Genomic DNA, 21610 nt, shown 5'->3' on the forward strand with positions numbered 1-21610 from the left:
TGTTTTTGGAAAACAGTTTATTTGGGAATTACACAATATTTAAAATTTTCCAAAATACATCTTACTAGATCCCTACAAAAGAAATCTAAATAAGTACAACAATTTAATGAAATTAAATTTGTTGCAACAGTCATTAAATATTTTCTTCCACTAGTATATACATACAAAATGCCACAATGAGCTCGTTTACCCTTGGAATGTGTGCTGCGTTCCAGCAGTTACGCTCCATCTCCATATCCTCCAGTTCCACAACATGAAGACTCAATATTAACACTTTATACATCCTTTATTATAGGCAAAAATAAAGAGTTTGTTGGGTTTGGGGTTTTTTTAATAGAAGTTAACCCTCTGCAATTTCACAGCTGTGGTAGTTTGTCTACTGGGGTATCAAATTTGAAGTCTGCTGGGAAGAGATCTGGAGCTCGAGGATAGATCAGCCTGTATGACTGTCTAATTGTAACATCAGCCACACCAGCAATATCACCAATTTCTACAATAAAAAGCAGAGAAGTGATTAGTTTTTACTTTTGCCATTTATATTGAAGAAACCAGCAAGCATAATTTATCAAGAAGTGCTAGACACTTGCTTCATTTGTAACTCTCCCAAAAGCCTAGTAGAAATGGTTTTAACTGTGGAGATTAATACTTTGCATACATAAGTCTATCTTCTCACATACCAGAGTTCAACTTACCCATCAATCTTGGAATAACATCAGTTTCAAATTGTAGAGGGCCAAGAGTGTTAGAAACATCTACTGCAAACTCTACATACGATCAGCAATATTTCAATAAATTGTCATCAACAGCAGGATCTTCACTTTTGTGCTTTGATTAAATATAGGCAAAACAAGCAAAAAACAGCAAAAAAGCGATACCTTCAGCTAAACATGAACTACATTTACCTTAAAATGCACCGAGAAATAAGGCAAAGGCACAGAGCACTGTAACGAGCTGAGAGAACGCTTGAGATGCACAGAAACTTAAATTTATCCAAGATTTAACCACATTAGGAATTTAAGCCTTGGACTGCATGAAAGCCTTCCTCACTGTCTGAGGACACTGGAGGAGTACAGAGTCCTGGTGTATTTTAACCATCACTCCTAAGAGGTACAATCCAACAGCTCACTCCGAGCACGGATGACGGCACTGCACTGCCTGAGCTCTGCTTCACTCACATGCCCAGGAAGCTGCCAACATGATGAAAGCTCCAGGGACATCAGCAATTATGAATGCAGAACAAAACACCACAACTGGACAGATAAAGGCTATTCTTTACCTAAAAGCAACTCTCCACTAAGAAATTGCTACATTTTAAACATTTCTGATCTGAACTGGACAAGACAGTTCAATGGAGCTTCCCCAGCCAGCTGCCAGTACTTGGATCCACTCCTCACATCAAGTTCTAACCACTGCAGCCTTAGCTCTCTTCCTTCCCTAGGGCATTATCCTCATGTAGGTCTTATTCCCATGAGCCCTGGGGGCTGATCCATGCTGCTCTGAAGCTCAAGAACAGCCCTGAATTCCTTACTGGCTCCCCAAGGGCTCCCATACCAGCGGGGAGTCATGCCCAAGGCAATCTACAGCAAATCCTGCTGTCCCACTGCTTTCAGTCTACCACAGGCTCACAAGAAGTCAAGGAACATGTACTAATGTAGGTGATTCCCTGGCTCCTAGAATGATCGAAGACTCAATGTAATCCTAAGCCATAGTGCTACCTACAACTGCCTGCAAGTTGGTGTTTGGAGTATTTTAGAGCAGCAGGATGTACACAAGCAAATATTTGCATGGGTAGGCTTAAATTATGCTCCTTTGAATGCAGTGGTCCATAGCATTCAAAAATGCAACACTCCTAGTGCCAGATGAAAATGAACTCAGTTACAGTGAGCACAGGCAGTTACTCCATTTCAGGGACTGGGAGATCCTGGTTTGGTCCTTGCTGTATGCAGTCAGATGGCAGCTTATCACTACTTGCACACACCTCATCCAGGTTTCACAGCAACACTCAATATTCTTTCAAGAAGGAAAACATGGTCAACTAAAAGCAAAAAAGGCTGTTTTACCTTTTTGTGTCCTTTTCTCTGAAGAAGCTTGTGATGCCATGTAAATAGCTGCAGCTGCTACAGAGATAGGGCTTCTCCCAGGAACCAAATCTAATTCCACAGCTTTACGGGCAATGTGCGTTGCTGCCATTTGTACTTGTTTGGGAAGCCCCAGATTGGAACAGAATCGTGACATGAAGTCTCCAGTTGTAATCAAATCAACGCTGGTTTCAAGAGCTTTCAAAATAAGTTTAAAACACCGACCTATCTCCTTCTTTGAAATCCTGGACACTGCACATATTTCTAAAGAAAGAATAAAAATTAAACTTTAGGCTCGACAGCATTTGCTCCCCCAAAATAATCAAGTTTGATTCCCACTAAGAAGGCCACTGTCACTAAATAAGCTTTGAACATTTGTCAACTTCAGTCAACCACATTTATCGTAAGGAGCAAATTAATACAGCTCACTTAGTATGGGAAATTTGGTACTCAGTGCTAGAGAGCTGCATCCCTGTCAGGGAAAAGTTGCCTAAATTTACTGCAGAACTGCTGGTTCAACAGTCCCCACCATTCTCCCATCAAAGCTATGCCTTTTAAGTTTCCCCAGCATTCAAGAGTAACTTTCAAATGCTAAATTCTTTTTAACGCAGTATGACCAAAAATCCCATGCCCAAGAGCCTACTCCACAAATGCAACAAATTTCCAGAGTCTTCTACCCTCCCCCTCAAAGGTGAGCTGTAGCTGAGAACAACCAATTTGACAAAGTCCAGGAATGAGAAAACCAACCTCCTACAGTGACAGTAACTAGACCTTTACTTCATAGCAAAATTGAATCTGCGTCACTGAAAACTTACCTTTAAATGTTCTTGGAACGCCCTCTTGCCTACAGGCTATGTAGAGACAAGCAGAAGCAATGGCATCATTACTCCTTCCCTTCAGGCTCTTTTGCTCATACACTTGCTTGAATAAATTATTTGTTCGATCCTTCAACGCAAGAAGATGAAATTTAATTAAATCTAGGCCATTTAATTAGCAGCAATATCAAAAATTCATGTGCTCATTATATTATGCTAACTAAGTCAATGCCAGAACAATTTAAGGAAGGGAGACATGAACTTACAACTATATTTCTAGGGAGGTTGATTCTGTCTGCCATGTTCGTAATTTCTTTAAAAGCATTCATCATCGCACGATCAGAGCTGCTCATAGTTCTGCGATTTTGGTACTTTGAATTCCCAAATTCATCAAAACTTGCTGCACCTGTGCCCTGAAAAGAAAGATTTGTATTGTCAATAACACAAGGAACTTCCTCCTCACTTCGAGAGCAAACATTTCCAGCTTTGTCCGTTTTATTTCAAGGCATCAGTTCAAGCAGTTGTTCAAATAAACATCACTGAAAGTGAATCATTCACTCGAGCATCGTTCACACCTCAAGTTCTAGGCTTTGCACCAGTCTCAAATTGTGAATTGCTTTCCAAAGACCACAGATTACACAGGGGTTTTTCCTTCCTAACATAACAATAGTTTAATGTGTGCATCTCAATACTCCTGTCACCAATGCTGAGGTCCAAGATTAGATTCGATGCAACCCATGTGTCCTTAGGACTGCATCCGCACTGTGGCACACTGGTGAGTCGCAAAAACAATTTTGTGGCCAGCTGGAAACCAGTTGTTACAATGATAACTATGACAGTGAAGGCATGGGCAAAGAGAACATCCAAACCAATGAGCTATTCAGACCCAACTTGATACTGTGCCTGCTAGCAGTTGAAAACCTTAGTCACAAAATGGAAATATCCATAGATTTTGACTTTATCAGAAAATGATGGACCTCCTAAAAGAAAAGTTTGAGGTCTTAGAAGAAGTAAGAGCCACAAACTCAACCTGGACACTTCAAAACAAGCTTCTGACATGCGTTTCATTTGTATCTTACAAGTTACAGTGCAAATTGCACACTTCTATTAAATATGCAAATTTGCCCAACTGCAAGGGCCTAAAACGGCTAATGTGTTCAATTAGCCAGCAGTCCAAAACATGTCTTTAACAAATAATGCCATATCAGATTAGTGATAGCTGATGACAACCCCATAGCCTGCTAAGTTCAGAAGACCAATGTCTGTAAATTATATTGATTACTTATGTGGTTGCTGTCACAGTGCACAGGGGACCATGAGTTCTCTCGAGTGGAAAATGCTTCTTCACAACAATTCTGCCATCAGTAGAAACCTGGATTTTCTGAATTTGTATGCATTTATTCCTTTCTGGCACCTTCAAACAATTTATCTGGGCAGGGGCATCCAATTCACTCCAGACAGACTTGGTCATTTAAGCAACCCGCTGCAGACACCAACTACTACACTGTCTGTTCTGCCAAAAACAGTAAGCACAAAGCAGGTCTTGCTCTGTGATTGACTGATAACCTGGCTAGGCACTTGCACACAGTTCTCATGCTGAAGACTGAGCAATGTATCAGGATGTCCAGGTTGTACAAAGCAGGGTGAGGACACAGTGAACAAAGGACAGAACATGCCCTGGCATCACCTTTTTCTACTGAGCTGCCCAGTTTCTTCTTTCCTGACCCATTTCTTGGGAATTGTCCTTCTATTTTGACACAGCCTCTAATCCTATAATCTCTCCGTGTGCTTCTGCATTTAATACATGTTCTTTGGCTGAGAGTAGTAACACTCACTCTTGACCATTCACTTACACTGGCCCACTTCCCCATGCCCAAGGTCTCCATCCCACCCCATTTCCGATGGGCTCAGCAGACACCTCCACTGCTGAGACACGTACCTGTGGTGCACACACACTTTGATACTGCTGTGGCAACTGAGGACTCTGGCACAGAACTCTCCCTCACAAGTTTCCCTAGCTCCTTGAACAGGCCCTCTATGACAGATGCTAGATTCCAAGAGTGTTCTTGTTTTTCTACTTCTTCAAACATCCTTTCATCATATGAAACAAGCATCCAGAAGTGATCCTGGCACCAACACAGCAGAAGGATGCTCAGACAATCTTACTTTCTTGACTGGATGAACACTTCCAACTAGCCAAAGGTTTCCAGTAAGATATAAAGATAAACAAAAAGCAAGAATCAAGCAAATCAGACTTCAGGCCACAAAGAGCAACACTAGACCTTCCTTTCAAAAATTATGCCAGAACTTCCTTGACCCAAAACACACAGAAGTCTGAGGTCAAAAGGCTCCTTCCTGGTCATCACTCACATCCCTCTTCCCTACACTGTGTTACAACATCCATGTGCATCAAATGGCTCCTAGACCGGCACTATCCACAAATGCTTACAGGAACTGCATGTGCTCAAACTCTTGTAGATGCCAGAAGAGTGATCACAAACAACAGCAAGTCCCCAGTCCTTGTCTATCAGGCTTCATGCCAGATAGTATTTTACCAGGAAATACTGCTCTCTCCTGGGGCCAGAAAGTATTCCCCTTCACCACAGAGATTTTCCCTAGTCCACTGGTTAAGAACAACAACAACAACAACAAAAACACCACCAACATCTTTTAGGTTTTAGGTGCTGTACATTGGAACTAGGCAAGGATTTAACCCTGCTGATATGACTGCTCTCCAAGAGCCATACCCAATATACAGTTCACAACTATAAAAGGGGTGGAAAACACTCTTCCATCTCCATTGCTTACATAAACCACAGCTATTCTCCCTGCATTTGCTATTTAAATGCACCATCTACTTTCCTTCTGGAGTTTTCAATTGAGGGACAATGCTTTGTTGACTTCAGCCCTTGACAACCATGTTAGGAGTGCCTTTCCCTCCATGGAAAAAAAAAAAACAGAAGCCATACAGTTTTAGCTGAAATAAAACAGACTTTAAGAATTGTGTTCTACTGTTGTGGCCTTTGAGACATCTACTTCTATCTTTCCCATCTCAGCAAGAAAAGTATCTGTCAAAGTCAGGAGTTCTACCTGTTTGGCTTTCGAACAGAAGAGAAACCTCCTAGAAACAGCATTCAAGATTGCTGAAGTGAGAAAGCACAGTCAAATAAACAGTGTTAATTTCTGAAGGGGCTCGGTGGTGGTCAGGCTTACAGTGCTGGCAGCCAACAGCTTTATACCCCAGTATATACCACATTTAGCAGAAAGTATCACCAGCATCATCCACATCACTGACTTGGGGTTAACCACAGCATCAAGGCATGCCCCCAGATCCAGTAGTCTTCTTGCCCAGCTCATTATACAGTGTGATGGATCCTTTCTTCTTTTTCAGTCATCAGCCCCTGATATTGTGCCATTGCTTCTCAATATAGCACTACCAGATTCAGGCCATGCAGTTTGACAACAGCCAGCTTCCTTTCACAGATATCTGATCAAAGGATATGAATTCTATGCCAAGAGATTGCATTAGTTCTTTGTTCAAACAATCTAAATTCTCTTGGGAGTTGCAGTCATTGCAAGAAGGAATCAATTAACTACCAAGGGTGACAAAAAGACATTTTCCACAAGATAGGAAACAAAACTTTCAATTTTCTTTTAGATTCATAGGAAAGAGTTCTTTATATCAAGGCAGATCTAGAAGCTGCTTGTGCAGCTTTAATTTTACAAAAGAATTTTAGAAATAACTATAGCATTCTGGCAATCAAGTCACAATTAATGTGAGACTTCGCCACACCTCCAATTGATCTGCATTGTAATCAGATCAACTGCAGCACAAAGTATCTAATTTCAGAGACTTACAGTTCTGTGCCAATATCCTGAAGATCTGCCTGTGGAATTCAAACCACTTCCACCACAGCTAACTATGCTATTCACCCTCCTCTTCACAGACAAATTAATCTTTCTTCCAACACAGGCTGCTGCTGCCTCAGACAGATGGGTTCCTTAAGTAGTAAACCCAGTTAGGAATTAATCCCTTTGCATGGGCAAAGCAGCCTCTCCTTTGCTGTGAGCAGATACAGACCACACATCCCCAGAAGAAAGGAGCCCTAGAGCAGCACCTCCTGGCTTCCAAGAGGAAAGAGTGACAAACCATTCTGTGAAGCAGAACTGGCCCCCTTCCTTTACTGTGTAAAGGCAATAGCCAGTCACCAGAACTTTACTGTTGTAATTGGTTTAGACTCCACTTACACCTACATTCCCATGAGTTTAACAATCATCTCTAATACAACATGCCAAGAGAATTACCTAATTCCTTCTCTTTTGGATTTTCCACAATAATGTTTTAGGGTGGGTTGTTTTTTTTTTGGTGGGAGTGTTATTGGGAGGGCAGGGCAGGTCTGCTGTAAAGATTCTATTATCTGCGGTCCTACATGGCAGAAAGGAATACTCCTGTTCCCTGTCCCATGCAAAAGGCTAAAGCCATCTCTGGCACACAGATTTGGGGTCCACTATGGGCCATTGTAAGAACTGGGAAAATAACAATCTTACCTTCTTCATTCTTTGGAATTCATGGAGGTTGTTCTGTACTCTGTCAGATACTACTTACCCTCCTCATGACTACACCAATTTCACCCTTGTTCAACCACTGTGCATATCTAGGTCAATTCTCATCCCAGCCTACTGCTGGCAGGGACTTCAGAAGACTGCTTGAGAAATGTACTACTTCCTTGGTTTAGTTATTTTTGCTGCAAAATTCATGCCCTTTCTGCACTGATAGGAGATTTCTTCAGCATCTTCTGATATAAGCCATTCTCTTCCTTCCAAATGACTGAAAAGAAAAGCAGCCCCTCATACAGAGTTCACATCAATGAGCTGATATCCCAGAGCCTCAGCTCTGGCAAGACAAACACAGGAACTCTTGTACAAAAACATCCTGGTTTGTCAAAGAGACTCCCAATTTCACACAGACAATAATGCATCTCTTCTACAATTCCTCCCCATGCAAATAAAGTATCCAGAGTTGGACTAACTGCCCCTTCTACATTCCCCAACACGATCCTGGCAGTTCCAGTACTCGGACATTTTTACTCAGATCTCATAGGTTAAATCATGCCACACTAACATTCCCACATCTTGTCTTCACTGAATGGCACTCTTTGCTTCAGCAAGTTTGGTCATGCCTATCATGGGATGTTCTGGTTAACAGCAAAACTGTTTCATTAGTTGAATGTCCATCTCTGAAAATTTTTAGTTTTCATGGACAAACTTTTCAGAGGTTTCTTTATGTCTTCTCTCACTGAGGTTGCCATCCCTCTTATTCTAAATTAGAATCTGAACCTCCAGAGAGAAAAGTGTTAACAACACAAGTCCCGATTCACCTGGATAGAGAATCCAAAGGAGCTCAGGTCATTCTACCTACTGAATCAAACTGAGTTCTCAGAAATAAACCCTGTATTTACACAGTCCCAAAATGAGAAACAACATGAACCTGGAGCAAACAGTCCATTTCTCCATCTATCTATAAAGGACTATTTCTGATCTTTACCACAGCTGACCAAATCAGTAACAGAAGTCCATGCCCTCTCAACTACAATCTTTCTGATCCTACACAAGTGACTTTTAAAATCCCAGTGACTTCTATGGCACTGCTTCACGGAGCCAATATTTTTAATGGAGCAGTACAGATTTATTGCCTGAATGGATTCCAAAAGCCACTAAAATCTTACAGGCAGCAATGTTTGGAGTTGTCCAAAACACAAGCATCTACTTGGACAATTCCTTGAACACAAGGTTTCTTTTTCACTAATGGTCAAAGATTGGCTGTCCATCAGTATTTGCTAGTCAACCTCATCTCTTTGAAAAATTCTTGGCTGAAAAGTATGTTGCACACCTCCCTATACATAGCCATACATATTCAGGCATGTCTACTTCTTCATCCTAGCAACAGCACTGGAACAAAAGCTTCCGAGAAGCAGAAGCAAATAAAAAGCAGCAATACATTTTTAAGTTATTTATGAGCAACTGCACCACCTTTCATGAAACATTCAAGAAATCCACAAAAATTAATTTGGTTCTTGCAGCAAAAAATGTAACAGAAAGTACAACAAAGAAAACTTACCTGGGTCACTACTTCATTAAAAGGGAGTGCATTTATGTGACTAATCTTGCTTGCCCTCTCATGGGAGACAGCAAGATATGATTTACCACTAAATTTTAACCCAAATATAGATGGAATACTTTCCTCTGGGACACTCACATCATGAAAGAATTCTACATTTAGTGCTTTAACATTAATTGGAAGAATATACACAACAAGCATGTAGATCCCCAGGTCTCCAATATGAACCTGATACAGACTTTACTATAAAAAAAAATTCAGCTCAAGTTTGCAGTACTAGCTATTGAGATCTCAGAACTAAGCATCTTATTTCAGAATCATCTCAAATACACTTGCTAAGTCAAAGTGCTTCTTTAAAAATTGCAACATCAGCTTTCCTATTTATAGCATCATACCAAAGGGTGGCAAGTATCCACACAGCACTGCAGACTTTTCTTGCTTTTGTGAAGGCTGGCCCTTTCCTGCTACCCCCAGGAAAAAGTCACATTTTACACACTGTTGAAATGTATGAGTTCAGTTCAGGCAAAATATTTGTAAGTAAATACACTGAATATTTTCCCTATGGTCATACAATCATGTATTTGACATAAAAACACTCAAACTTAGTAAAATTTAGTATTTTAAATGTTACCTTGCCAATCATTGTACTCAAGTCGCCATCACTCAACAGAGGATTCTGGGTATCCCCAACTCGAGATGGATCTTTTGTTGCTTTGTCATTGCTGAAAGTTCTCCACTCTGACCCTACATCTATGACCCGGTCACCTGAGATCACAGAAAGCAATAGTCTGCATTAATATAATGTTTCATGAAATATTTCAGAACATTAGGTTAGACCTCTGAGCTCTCCGTTGTAAGAAGGCAGTCTGTTGGCGTTCCCAAACAGAACAGTAACTTGCAGGACAATATACCAAAATGTTTAGGATTACAGGTTAAGGCAATGGAAAAAAAATGCTATAAGAGCTGCACAGAAGACATAAATAACTAGAGAAATGCATCCAGAACACAAAAAGGTACAGTTATCCAAAAAGAGATTTTCAGTATGCAAAAGGAATCAAGACCTTGATTTCAAGTTGAAGTCAGGATGTTCTCAGCACTTGGACAAATGAGTCAGTTGTTATAACTTAACAAGTTCTCTCACATTTGCCATGTGTTCAAGGTGCACATGTGAATTATCTATCACACACAATCCCATTAAGTTGTAGTAAATCACTTCTTTTGCAAGAGTTCCAGGTCCTTTGTACTCTCAACTTTGCACCTTCTAAGCCACCATGACATTTTGCAGCTCAGTTCTTGTTCTTTGAGTTCTGACCCTGCCCAATTCCCCTTCATTTACGATGCTTGACAGTATGAACATACAATCTATATACAAAACTATTAATCTCCCCTGTTATACCTGGAAGAGTTTCAGTACAGATTTAGAGCAAGCAGAAAAAGCACTAAACCCACATTCTCTGAATGAAACAACTTTGCTTGCAGTCCTCTGTTCATCTCACATTCACCTAAACCTTTCCTACAGCAACTTCGTAGTTTGAGAAATAACTAACCCACACTCAGATGCAGGCAAAAGCCCCACAGTAATCACAATAATAGAAACTTAGGGGGGAAAAAAACCCCAAACACAAAAGTAAACATACAAACCCCAGCCCCCACCCCACTGTTGGCAGTGCAGTTCATTCTATTCACAGATCTCATAAAAGCTGCATCTCAAACGTGTTGCCTCTAGAGTAATACTAGAGAATTTTTAAGAATACGTGTACAGAAAAACATAAAAAGAACACTAAGAAAAGTGTTATGCAGTAAAGGAGATTACAGCTCTGTGTAGCATATCAGAAGAAACTTCAGAGTAATTGTCACCCTTTTTTGCTAAACCTGAGGAAAAATTCACCACCTTTATCAGTGTTTAAGTGTGTCATGAAAGAAACATCTGCACAAAAATAAGTAGCACTGACTGCAACAGAAATTTCCGGTATGGAAGTCTTAGTACGAAACCACAGAGGCTGATTTAACCCAGTGAAAACTAACAGACAGATAAAAAAGCACTCTGCAAACCACAGTAATACAAGATACAAAGCTGGAGAAAATACAGGAGGTATGGACAGTGGTGCATACCTGGGGGATATAGGAGGGATCTATTTTGACAGAGTAACTCTATCTTTAACATAACATTATGCAAGGAGAATACTTGAAATTGAAAGTTGTGAATGAACCAAAAGAAATTGCCACAACCAAAAAGAATAACTTTAGGTTAGAGGCATTCTCATCAGTCTGTCAGACATGCTCACAGCTATGGCTCCACCTTTATTTGCTGCTCTAATGAAAACCAAGAGGGGAAGGAGAAAAAAAAAACATCAAAAGCTACAGGGCTAAGAAAACAGCAGAGTAAAAGGCAGCACAGATCCATTCTTTCTGCTACAAAGGTCTCCCCCCTGCCCTTGCAAGCTTGAATCTGCAGACAGTGTGCTCCTCTGGCTCCCGGATTCTCTGTAAATATTTGATTCAGTAATGGTCCTTCTATGGCCTAGCAGCAACTTTACTTTTAGACAAGCCCCCAATACTGTTTACAGCATCTAAAAAAAGCAAAATGTACTTAAAATTCTGGCATGGTATAAATAGAACACTGAGTACAGGGCAGTGATGTAATATTTTTCCACACAAGTGGGAATGACCTAAATGACTCACCCAGGGATCTGCCTCTTGTGAGTTATGAACCATTCCTGCTCTAACAAAAAAGTGTTATATCACTGCCTGCTTTGGCAAACATATTACAAACAGAGGATTGAGACTGCTATTTCAGAGTGAGAAAAGATTAAGTAGAACAAAACACTGAATATAAAGCATTTGTGTAATTAAGACACAGTATGCAAATATCTTTACTTTGCCAAGAAATCTACTATGGCAGAAAAGAAGTTTTCTTGTATACTGTCAGTGTCACCGAAAATATACAGAGGTCCTGGGCAGCACATTCCACCTAAGGGTCCTATAAAAGTGTGACACAAGCTAGAAGTATTAACAAAAATGGAATAGGTCCAAAGGTTTCCATAGATGGAAAATGTATTTGGCTACAAGGATAATTAACTGAATTATCCCACTGAACAACAAACAAAAACAAAACACTGAATGTGGCATTTATTTTTAACTCTTCAAAACATAAAGAACCCACTTTGTTACTATGCTATTAGTACGGATGCAATTAAGCCCCACCCTAAGTGATCAAAGCAAAACCTTAAAATACTAAATTCAGTCTTACAAAAAGCCGTGTAAGAAATCAGCCTTGAAAACTGATCCTGAGTTAAGATTTCAAGTCCTAAACGGAATTTGCTGGGTCATACACTACTGATTGGCTTTCCTGAAGCAGCTGAACACAGGCCCAATAGGCAAACATGAGAGTAAGAAAGCTCCCAGTAAGTACATTATAAAACTGTCTCTGCTTTCTCACATTATATTGGTTTTGGCAACTCTATCAAGCTACAGTGAGGATGGGAGTGGCTGCATATTCCCTTTGCTACTTCCTTTTCATGCAGTTCTTTTGAACAAAAATAAGCTTTACTAGATACAGTTACATTACACACGCCTTTATTTAATTTTCCTCAAATGGGTGAGTTCATCTTCTCAGCTTCCTCCTCTGATGGACATAGAAAAACAACAGCTTACAGGACCAAATCTTTGTGAAATGCATCTCCAGGCTGATATCCTAAAGCATCTTTCTGAACAGATAAATTTTTCTCCATTGCTCCATTTCTTTTCGTAAACCATTCTTCCAGTATTCAGTTCCTCTTTAAAATACAGTCCAACAGACTCCAGTGCAAACACACACTGCAAAACTTCCCTGACTCAAGTTGCCCACCCTCTGAAAAGCTCATTTAGTAAAATGCAGAACTGCTGCTCAGAACAGACAACCTCAGACCAAGGTTACTTTTCTTCACAACTGACAAACACAAAAAGCGTTCACTGCAGAAATGTAGGAGAAAACTCAGGTCAGACTCAAAAATTAAAACATAATTTTGAACAGTTCTTAAAAATTAGCTTAAAACATCTATACATCAAAATTTACGTATGTTTACTCCTCCCCTAAAAATAGAAGGTGATTTCTCAAGGGAAAATATTTTCATTCAACAAGGCCTGAATTTTCAGTTACATATTTACAGAGTAATAATACCAGCTATTTTAATGTTGCACTCCACTTGCAGTAACTCATAACACACACTTATTTTCTTATTTTTCTGCATTTTGTTACACAAAGACGATATAGCTGCAAATTGAAGACATTTGACCAAAACAAGACATGTGATGATATTCAAGCCCCAAGTAACGTAATCTTCCATATCCAGTCGTGCAACAGTTCTGAGAAGGCATGTTAAGTTTTTTTCAGAGGAGCTCTAATGTTAGCTCCACATTCCATCAAGTTCTACACATTACTAATATTTTAATCTTAGCATGAATGCGGTATTAAAAGTTTATTTGCACTCTGAAGTCCCAAAATACCTATTTTTAGTAGAGAATGTTTCATTCTTACAGTTAGTTAAGGAATCTGCTGCCATCTAGTGAGCACATATATTATACTTTTAATTAAAAGCATTTTACAATGCCAAAATTAAAAATATATATAGGATTATACTTTATTTCAGTCAACTCCTTATTAGCCAGAGTGAAGTGCTGAGACAAACTACAATGAAAAGCTGTGTAGCAGACTACAAGCTGGGGAGAATCATGAAGACATGTAACTGCACAGAGCCAAGTTGAACAGTCTGAGAGTAACAGTCTCAGCTCTCAGCCTCTTCTAACCCCTAAATACTTTTGCAACCTTCTGCTGATTTGCCCCAGCAAGACTCTCTCTTTCTGGTACTGAGAAGCCCAGAGTTAGACACAGTATTCCAGGTATCTACTCCTCCACATTCTATTTATTACCTTATATACTTCCCCATACAGTAGTACTCAACCTTCCCCCCCACATTTTACAGATTTAGAACTTCTGTTTAAGACCAGATGTATTAAATGTTACCAAAGAATAAACTCATGGGACAGAAAAAAGTTTTACAGCCACAGCTTTTTCTACAAAATTTCCAGCCGTTTGTAAGATAGTAGTATTCTTTGCAAAAGTTATCTCGTTTTCAATAAATTACTGTCAACACTATGAATGCATCATCACCAAGCCACACCAGTCTACTCAAAATAACTAACGCAGGCTTTCAGATGCTAAACAAAACATAAAACCCCTAAGCAAACAAACAAAAAAGCCACAGACAACTTCAACTGGTTGCCAGATGTCAACAGCATCATACAAGTATCAAAAGGCAACTCTGGATTGAAACACAGTACAGCACCACAGGCAAGTGACTGGTACAAGAACAAAGGTTTAGCAGCTCCTGCATATCACAATTATGACAAATCTAAAAGGATTTCCAGGCTTCCTAAGCCATCAGCTCGTACAATGGTTTTGGAGGAAGTAAATGAGAGTAGAAATGTTAAACGATCTGGTGGACAAGTCTGGTCAGCTCAAGTTACACCCCTCTAGGACTTGAGGCCCTTAAAAGATTAACAACCCAAGTACTTGTGAAGGATGCTCCAAACTACAGAATCTCCATAAACAATGTTGTGCCTGACCTACACTACATCACAAAAATTAGAGGCTATGGATGCTTTTTCCATCAGAGGAGTTCAGATTGTTTCTAGCCCTTACTTGCCCTAAGTCACTTTGTCAATCTGATAAGAAGCGAGTCATTCCCTAAATAACATGATTCAAAATATCAGTGTTATTCCACTAGATAAATCTGGTACTTTACCTAATAGAAGTATTAGCAGCTCTCAAACACCTCTGGCCTCCAGCCAAGAACCCACTAACTAGAAAGCTTCCTAAACCCTAAGAAATTTCATGCTGTGAGAGGTGCTTATTACAAAGCCTGACAAAAGATGCCAACTTTTGTCATCTAAAGTCTGTTTCCACCGTTACAAGCATTATTGCTGAACAGCTAGAACCACCCCCCTTGTCTTTAAAGCTGAAAAGAGTTAGAATTTAAACAGACTATTTGAAATGCTGGCTGAGAAAGACCAGTAAATTATTTTCTTCATATTATAAATTCCCTGTATAAAATCAAGCATCCATGAATGCTCATATAAGAGTCAACTATTCAGAATGTTTTTAAGCATCAGTATTCTTTATAACTAGCTTTCCTCTGAATGCAAAGAGTCCTTTTGCAAGGACCAACTGTTGTCAGACACTTTTTAGTGCTCTGGACACCAAGCACAAAAGCAGCAACCAGATAAAAGCTGCTAATACACATCAGTATCTAAAGATTTTTGCCTATTTTTTCAAGCAATACTTTGAATTAAGAATTCATATTTTAAAGATTGGTAATACTTGCAGAAAGAAGTAAATGTGAACATGCACCCAAATATTAAAAGATTTTTCCCTATGGACATAACTGCCCTCTACTGGATCCAAGTCAGAAGTATTTAAGCACCTTCCTCACTTACAGGATACTACCAGCAGCTGAAAAAAAATGGTTTCTTTGGGTTCCAGAAAACAAGCATCTATATAGAAGCAAGCAATCTTATCCCTAATGACAGACATCTTGAGTAAAGAACTGGCCAGTTGAGAGGCAATTGTGAAACCCCTTCCTACTGTTTATTATATTGCAGACAAAAAAAAATACCTGTGGTATAGTTAAGTCTTACCTAATCTTCACAGATCACACCTGAATTGACGACGCACCATTCAGACCCCAAACTTTTCTGAAGTATTAGCCAAACAAATACTCGGACACAATTTTATAGCAGCCTTACTGCTGACCACAAGCTATTGAATATTTTACCCCAAAATCCTTCAACTGAACGCTCAGGTATACATAGAACATGGAATAAATATCTGAATATTGGTCATAATTCAATTCCAAGCTTTAACAAGTCAACACGTGTCCAAGGATCCTCAGCAGCAGAAGACAGATTTCTGCTTTTTTCCTGACTCCCTACAAGAGCACTGTTCCTCTCTAAGCAACTCCTGCCTACTGAAGCAGACAGAGCTAACCAGTTACAGAAAATCACTTACTCCATGCTGAAAACAAACTCCTCACTGCTCCAACTCCTGCACACTAAGACAACATATAATGAAGCTATACAGAAGTTTAAGGAAAGTCTTAGATCAGAAAGGCACTCCTAATTAGCTGAGGTGCTACACAGCAGTACATGCCACTGGACTTGTTCTTATCTTCCTCTGAAATTCAGGTCACCACCTTGCTACATGAAGAAAATTCAGTGCTTTGTCTTCCACTTTGATTCTGCTTTCTTCAGCCCCTTCTGGCACATCAGCTGACTTCTAGCCTTTTTTACTGTCTAAAAGGTAGTAAGCAAAATATTTACCTGTTGAGAAAGAAGATTTACTAGACTTCTGTTCTTGAACAACATGTTTTTCCCCCACCAAGTCTGTCTGAAGAATGAGATACAGTGAACACTTTAAATAAACAAAGAACTAACTACTTCTCCAAGCCCTAGGAACTCTCTTAGTGAGTTCTCACGTCAGCCCATGAACACTTATTATACCACATAGCCTAGAATGACTGGAGAAAAGTATGTAGAATGAAAGAATACTTGTGACAGCAGAGAAACTTTGACATAGAGTTGTAAAGTTTCAGATGTGTGTCAATCCAGATCAATATCAAAATTCCATGGATAATTGTAATTTAGGTCTCCAAATGCCTTTCATGCAAAAAAAGCAATTAGCAGAAGGAAAAGTTAACAAGTTGGAAATAATTACCATGAAAAGACAGAACACAAGCTAATCCACAAAAGGTAACAGTGAAAAGGCAGATGAGAGTTTTTAGTAGACTGAAGCAGTATTTTGAAACAATAATAAACCAGACATCAGCTTCAGTCGTACTGACATTACAAGATTTAATTATTTTAATACTGCACAGCAAAACAGCACAGTTAATTTAGAATATGTGGAAAATGCTGTGCAAAGAAAAAGCAATACATTAGATTTAACTTCAATCTTATTGAGACTAAGAACCTGTAAGTAGAATACAACTCTGACTAAAACTTTCTTAAAAATCCCTTTAGAAAGTAGTACTTGCAATATACAGCTCTGCCTAAAATATGAATTCAACTGCTAGAGATCAGCTCCTCCTCCTAGCCTCCTGCTCCCCCAAACTTTTCCAGTGCTTTACCCTTTCAGATGCAGACCTGATAAATGCAAGATCAGTCATAATACTATTACTACTGATCTGATCTCATATTCCCAGAAAATTGATTACAAAACTTGAAAATTATCTATGCACCAGCCATTTGATCCTATGAGACAGTTCTACATTTAAATTAACTCACACTTTTTTCATAAATGCAAAGCTTCAGTACTTTGCCATAGCAAGCAGGAAAAACATCAAATGCAAATACACTTAGTGTAGGCAAAGTCTCTTAGCTCTGTCTGCAGCTAAACTGCACACACACCAGAAAAAAAAATATCAGTGTTACAACAGTAAAATAAAGACAAATTCAGCATTTACCATTCTGTTCCACATACACCAGCAGTGCTCTGCAGACACTAAAAGCACCATTTTTTTAAATAAACCTGTAGCACTTCAGCTACACAATATATTGAGTTTTGTGGGGGGTTTAAATGTTCTAATTAATTCCATTCAGCAATAAAGATCTCACTAACTTTCAGTACACCCCAAAATATATTTTCAGTGGGTTCTGTTCATATGTGATCATGACCTACGTAAGCCTTGAAACATGAAACTTTTCCATGTAAGAACAGGAAACGAAATCACTACTCTCTTAAGGGGAACTTGCATCATGGTGTCTGCAACAAATAATAGAAGTTGCATTTGGAACATATGAAAACTAAATTTAGTCTTCACTCCTTTAAAACGTGCCTACTTCACATGCATCTCCAGAAAACGGGCATCAAGAACTGGATCTGGTTTACACCTCCTCTACATTTCCTACCAGACCAGACGAGAAAAAAGTCTGGAGTGCTCACACTTCTCTTTGGCCATACTACCTGCTAGATACCCTAGCTAATGAATTGGACATAGGCAGGTAAACTAAACACATGAAGGAAAGCAAGACAGAATGAGAACAATCAGCATAACACTGTTAAAGCCTTTTGGTGACAAATCCATAGAAAAGCCTACTTAAAAACACTTTTTACCCTACCAGTAATGTTGGCTGTAAATTTCACTAAGACCATTTTAAACACATTTTAAAAATAACTCATTAACAGTTTCTATTAATATTCTAATGAGTCTGCCCATTGAAAGTGTTAACGACTTGAACTAAAGAAATCACCAATGCTATTAATTCAGAAAAGCCAGAGAATAAACCTCTAAGGAGAGAATACCTTGTGACTAGGTAACAAAGTACATGAAGTGAGACTTCTGACAAATTCCAAGTTCCTAAAAATTACATTTATAAAGAAAAATATTTCCTTCTTCTCCTAAAGCCAGAATTATCTTAAAAGTTACAAACTGATCAAGAAGGGTTTTTCTAAACTTTTGTTCAACTTCCATGGCAGCCACAGAAACAGCTGAACATGGACCAAAGTTTTTTTAAGCAGTAACTTAGAAACCTATTACCATATTTCAATAGGAAATATTGCTGTGGATATTTGAATTTTTAACCAACAAATTTTTTCTGATTCATTGACCTTTATCAGAAATTATGCAATTCAAACGAGCCCTTCTTTTAAGAAAGCAGTAACAACCCTTCCTCTAGCTTTTCAAATGGTTTCATAATTTTAAAGGAAACCAGTATTCAAGTTAAAATATTTAAACATTCACTTTAATAAGCTATGTAGAAGTTTACTCTTGCATAAAGAAAGCACATCTGTTTTAGTCACCTGGCTAAATTAGCATTACCTTTGCTGCAAATTCTTTAAACTTTTAGCTTTTTACAAAAATTTTTAATTTGACGAGCCAAAATAAAACCACCACAGTCTAAGAGAGAGGGACATAAACCATTTGAAATATTTAGCGCCACTGAATAAATTACCCAAATGTGCACTCTTCGAGAAGAGTTTTCTTTTCACAATGGCAGGCCCAAAATAAATTAACAGAAATCAACAGAGTTTAAAGAATTAATAACACAAGCACGGAAAGTTTCCCACATAAGAGGAATAAAGACATTCAGGTGCACATAAGATGCTCATCCTAGAAAAGATACATAAAAATGCATGTGCAGCAGGTTCTACAACTCTCTCTCATTCAAACAAAGACAATATCTAAAAGGTCTTTTATTTTAAATATTCCATTATACTTAGAAATAGAGTTTAGTCTGTGGAAGTTGCTGCTACACAAACAAAGTAAGAGAGCTCAGCAAAATTTCCAGTGGAAAAACAGGATATTCACTTGGGATAGTCTTAAAAGCTTTAGGAGAAGTAATTAACAAACACAGGTGCTGGCAATGATGTAAAGATAAATCCTTCAGGGCAGAAGATAACCTCTAGCTAATGGGAAACTGAGGTTAGTTGGGGTTTGGCTTTGTGTTTTGGTTGTTGTTTTTTTTCTTGTAAGCAAGTTATTTCACAAAGAGCTCTTATAACACTTCTTATACTTTCCTAACTGAAACAGTCATGATTAAAGACAGAATATTGGAGTAGACAGCACAATACTTTAATTCATATTATGACATACTTTAAATTTTCAGTCTTTAAAGAGAGTTTGATTCTTCTCATAGTGCAAGAAGTTACCAGAAGACAGACTATTCAGAACAGTAAGCTTTTAGCCAACAGACAATCACCAAAAAAAAAAAAAAATCCACCACGCACAGTCGGACATCGAGGGAGAATCTTTAAATACTCAAATTATCATACACCACTTTTGCAGGAAAGCAAAGCCACACACCCCATTTAAGTTACATGGTAACTCAAAAACACGAATAGCTACTTACCTACTACTAGCCCACACTCAGAACAAATCATATCACCAGCTCTGTAATCCTCCACTAAAATGGAATCCGGATGATTTGGGCAAGTCACCCGCGGAAGTACATCCAAACTAAGAAAAAAAAATGAGAAGTATTAATTGTTTTTAAACAAGCAGGCTGCATATCCAAAAGCGTAAGAGTTCCTTACTGACTAGAACACTTAAATAATACAGAATTTACAGCAATTTGACTATTAACCTGCATACCTAAGCTGCACCTTTTACTTAAATGCTGTAACACTGCATTTGACAATCAAGACTTCAGATCTTAAATTCCACATCTTTTTGCAACGTATCTTGCACCAAAACCACCTCAATATAAAACATTAAAAATCTAAATAAGAGACTTAAGAAAATATATACTACAGCCTAAGCTGTACATTCCATCTTAATTTTTTAGATATTTCTGATGAGTCAAAAACACAAAGAAACACTCCAAACGTTTTAATCCACTGACTGTTCAGAAAAATATCTGACTTGAAAACAAAATCAATATCACCATTAATATTAAAGCCTCCAGAAAGCAAATGTACACACAAGATTCTCAGATGTAAATTATGCTCAAAATTCTGCACTGGAACTCTTTAAACTACTTTCCTTCTCACTATACCCAGTCAGTAGTTTCATATGACAAAACTGTTAACAAAGCATTCACAATCATCTGACATTTGGCATTACACAAAAGGCTAGTGACACACTAAGCAAACCAGGAAAAAAAAAAACCAAAAACACAGAAGTCTCAGAGAATAGCATCAGAGTTTTGTTTCAGACTTTACCTTCACATAACATTGTAAAAATTAGTCTTCCTATGCCAATTTTAACTCGTATATCTAGAGAGATATACCGTACTCCTTGCAACATACGGGCTCGATATACTAAGCTGAAGGAAAATGCATGGCACGTGTGTAAAGGCCCATCTCAGCAAAGGAAGCACTTCCTAGATCCTAGGACAGGTTTAGCAAGAGTTACAGAGTCATTCCACAGTCTGCTTCATGAGCCTTCCTTCATTCCTGACTGGAAAGAAAAGCTCGACAGGTCTCCAGGGAAAAGAATTCCGAGCCCGAAACCCGTTTGGTCACTGGCTGGTGCCGGTACGGATTTAGGGTGGGAACCTGCAAGCAGTTTCCAGGCCCGATAGGGTGGAGCCGGGCCAGGGCGCTGCTGAGCGGGGTCCCGCCAGGGCTGCCCGGCCGGGGCACGGCGGGAGGCCCTCGGGGCCCGGCCCGGCCGGAGCCGCGCTGGGGTGCGGCACTGCGGGGCCGGCCCTACAGGGAACCGGCCGGGTCGCCGTTCGCACCGAGCTGCGATAATGAGGAGCCCCCCACTCCAGTCACGAATCGCCACGAAATCCTGCAAAGCGCTGGCGTCCCCTCGGAGCGCTGCCCGGCAATAGCCACACGAAGATGCAAAGGCGGCGAGCTCGGCCCCTCGGAGGCCGCTCCGCCGGGGGCCGCCCGGCCCGGCCCGCACGGACAGACGCGGCCGCCTCACCGGCCTTCCCGGCCTCCCGCCGCCCCAGGAGCCGGGGCGAACCCGGCACACGGGACACCGGAGAGGGCCCGGCTGCGCCGCGCCGAGCCGGAGGCACCGGGGCCGGGCGAGGGCGGCGATGGCCGCCGGTCCGTCCCAGGGCGGCAGCGGGGGCGGCGCGGCCATTTTCTCTCTGTGCCGCGGTCGGGA

General features: G+C 39.7%; 1 protein-coding gene across 4 annotated transcripts in view; it reads right to left on the minus strand.

Annotated features, from left to right (window-relative positions):
* Positions 1–21610, minus strand: part of GTF2B (general transcription factor IIB) — a 22489-nt gene continuing 879 nt past the window's right edge. Inside the window, exons 1-7 of one of the 4 annotated variants that reach the window (XM_039382924.1) lie at positions 21228–21601; positions 19896–20002; positions 9643–9776; positions 3160–3306; positions 2894–3023; positions 2061–2342; positions 1–490 (exon numbers count right to left, since the gene is read on the minus strand). In XM_039382924.1, coding sequence (XP_039238858.1) covers positions 357–490; positions 2061–2342; positions 2894–3023; positions 3160–3306; positions 9643–9776; positions 19896–20002; positions 21228–21586 — 1293 coding nt within the window. In that variant the 5' untranslated portion in view covers positions 21587–21601 and the 3' untranslated portion in view covers positions 1–356. Of the gene's footprint in view, positions 491–2060; positions 2343–2893; positions 3024–3159; positions 3307–9642; positions 9777–19895; positions 20003–20706; positions 21152–21227; positions 21602–21610 lie in introns of those variants that run through there. The other 3 variants (XM_039382930.1, XM_039382926.1, XM_027713182.2) reach the window with 3 other exon arrangements.

The sequence above is a fragment of the Pipra filicauda genome, unplaced genomic scaffold (assembly GCF_003945595.2).
Source record: "Pipra filicauda isolate LSUMZ 115617 unplaced genomic scaffold, ASM394559v2 scaffold112_size3218982_pilon, whole genome shotgun sequence".
NCBI lineage: Eukaryota > Metazoa > Chordata > Aves > Passeriformes > Pipridae > Pipra > Pipra filicauda.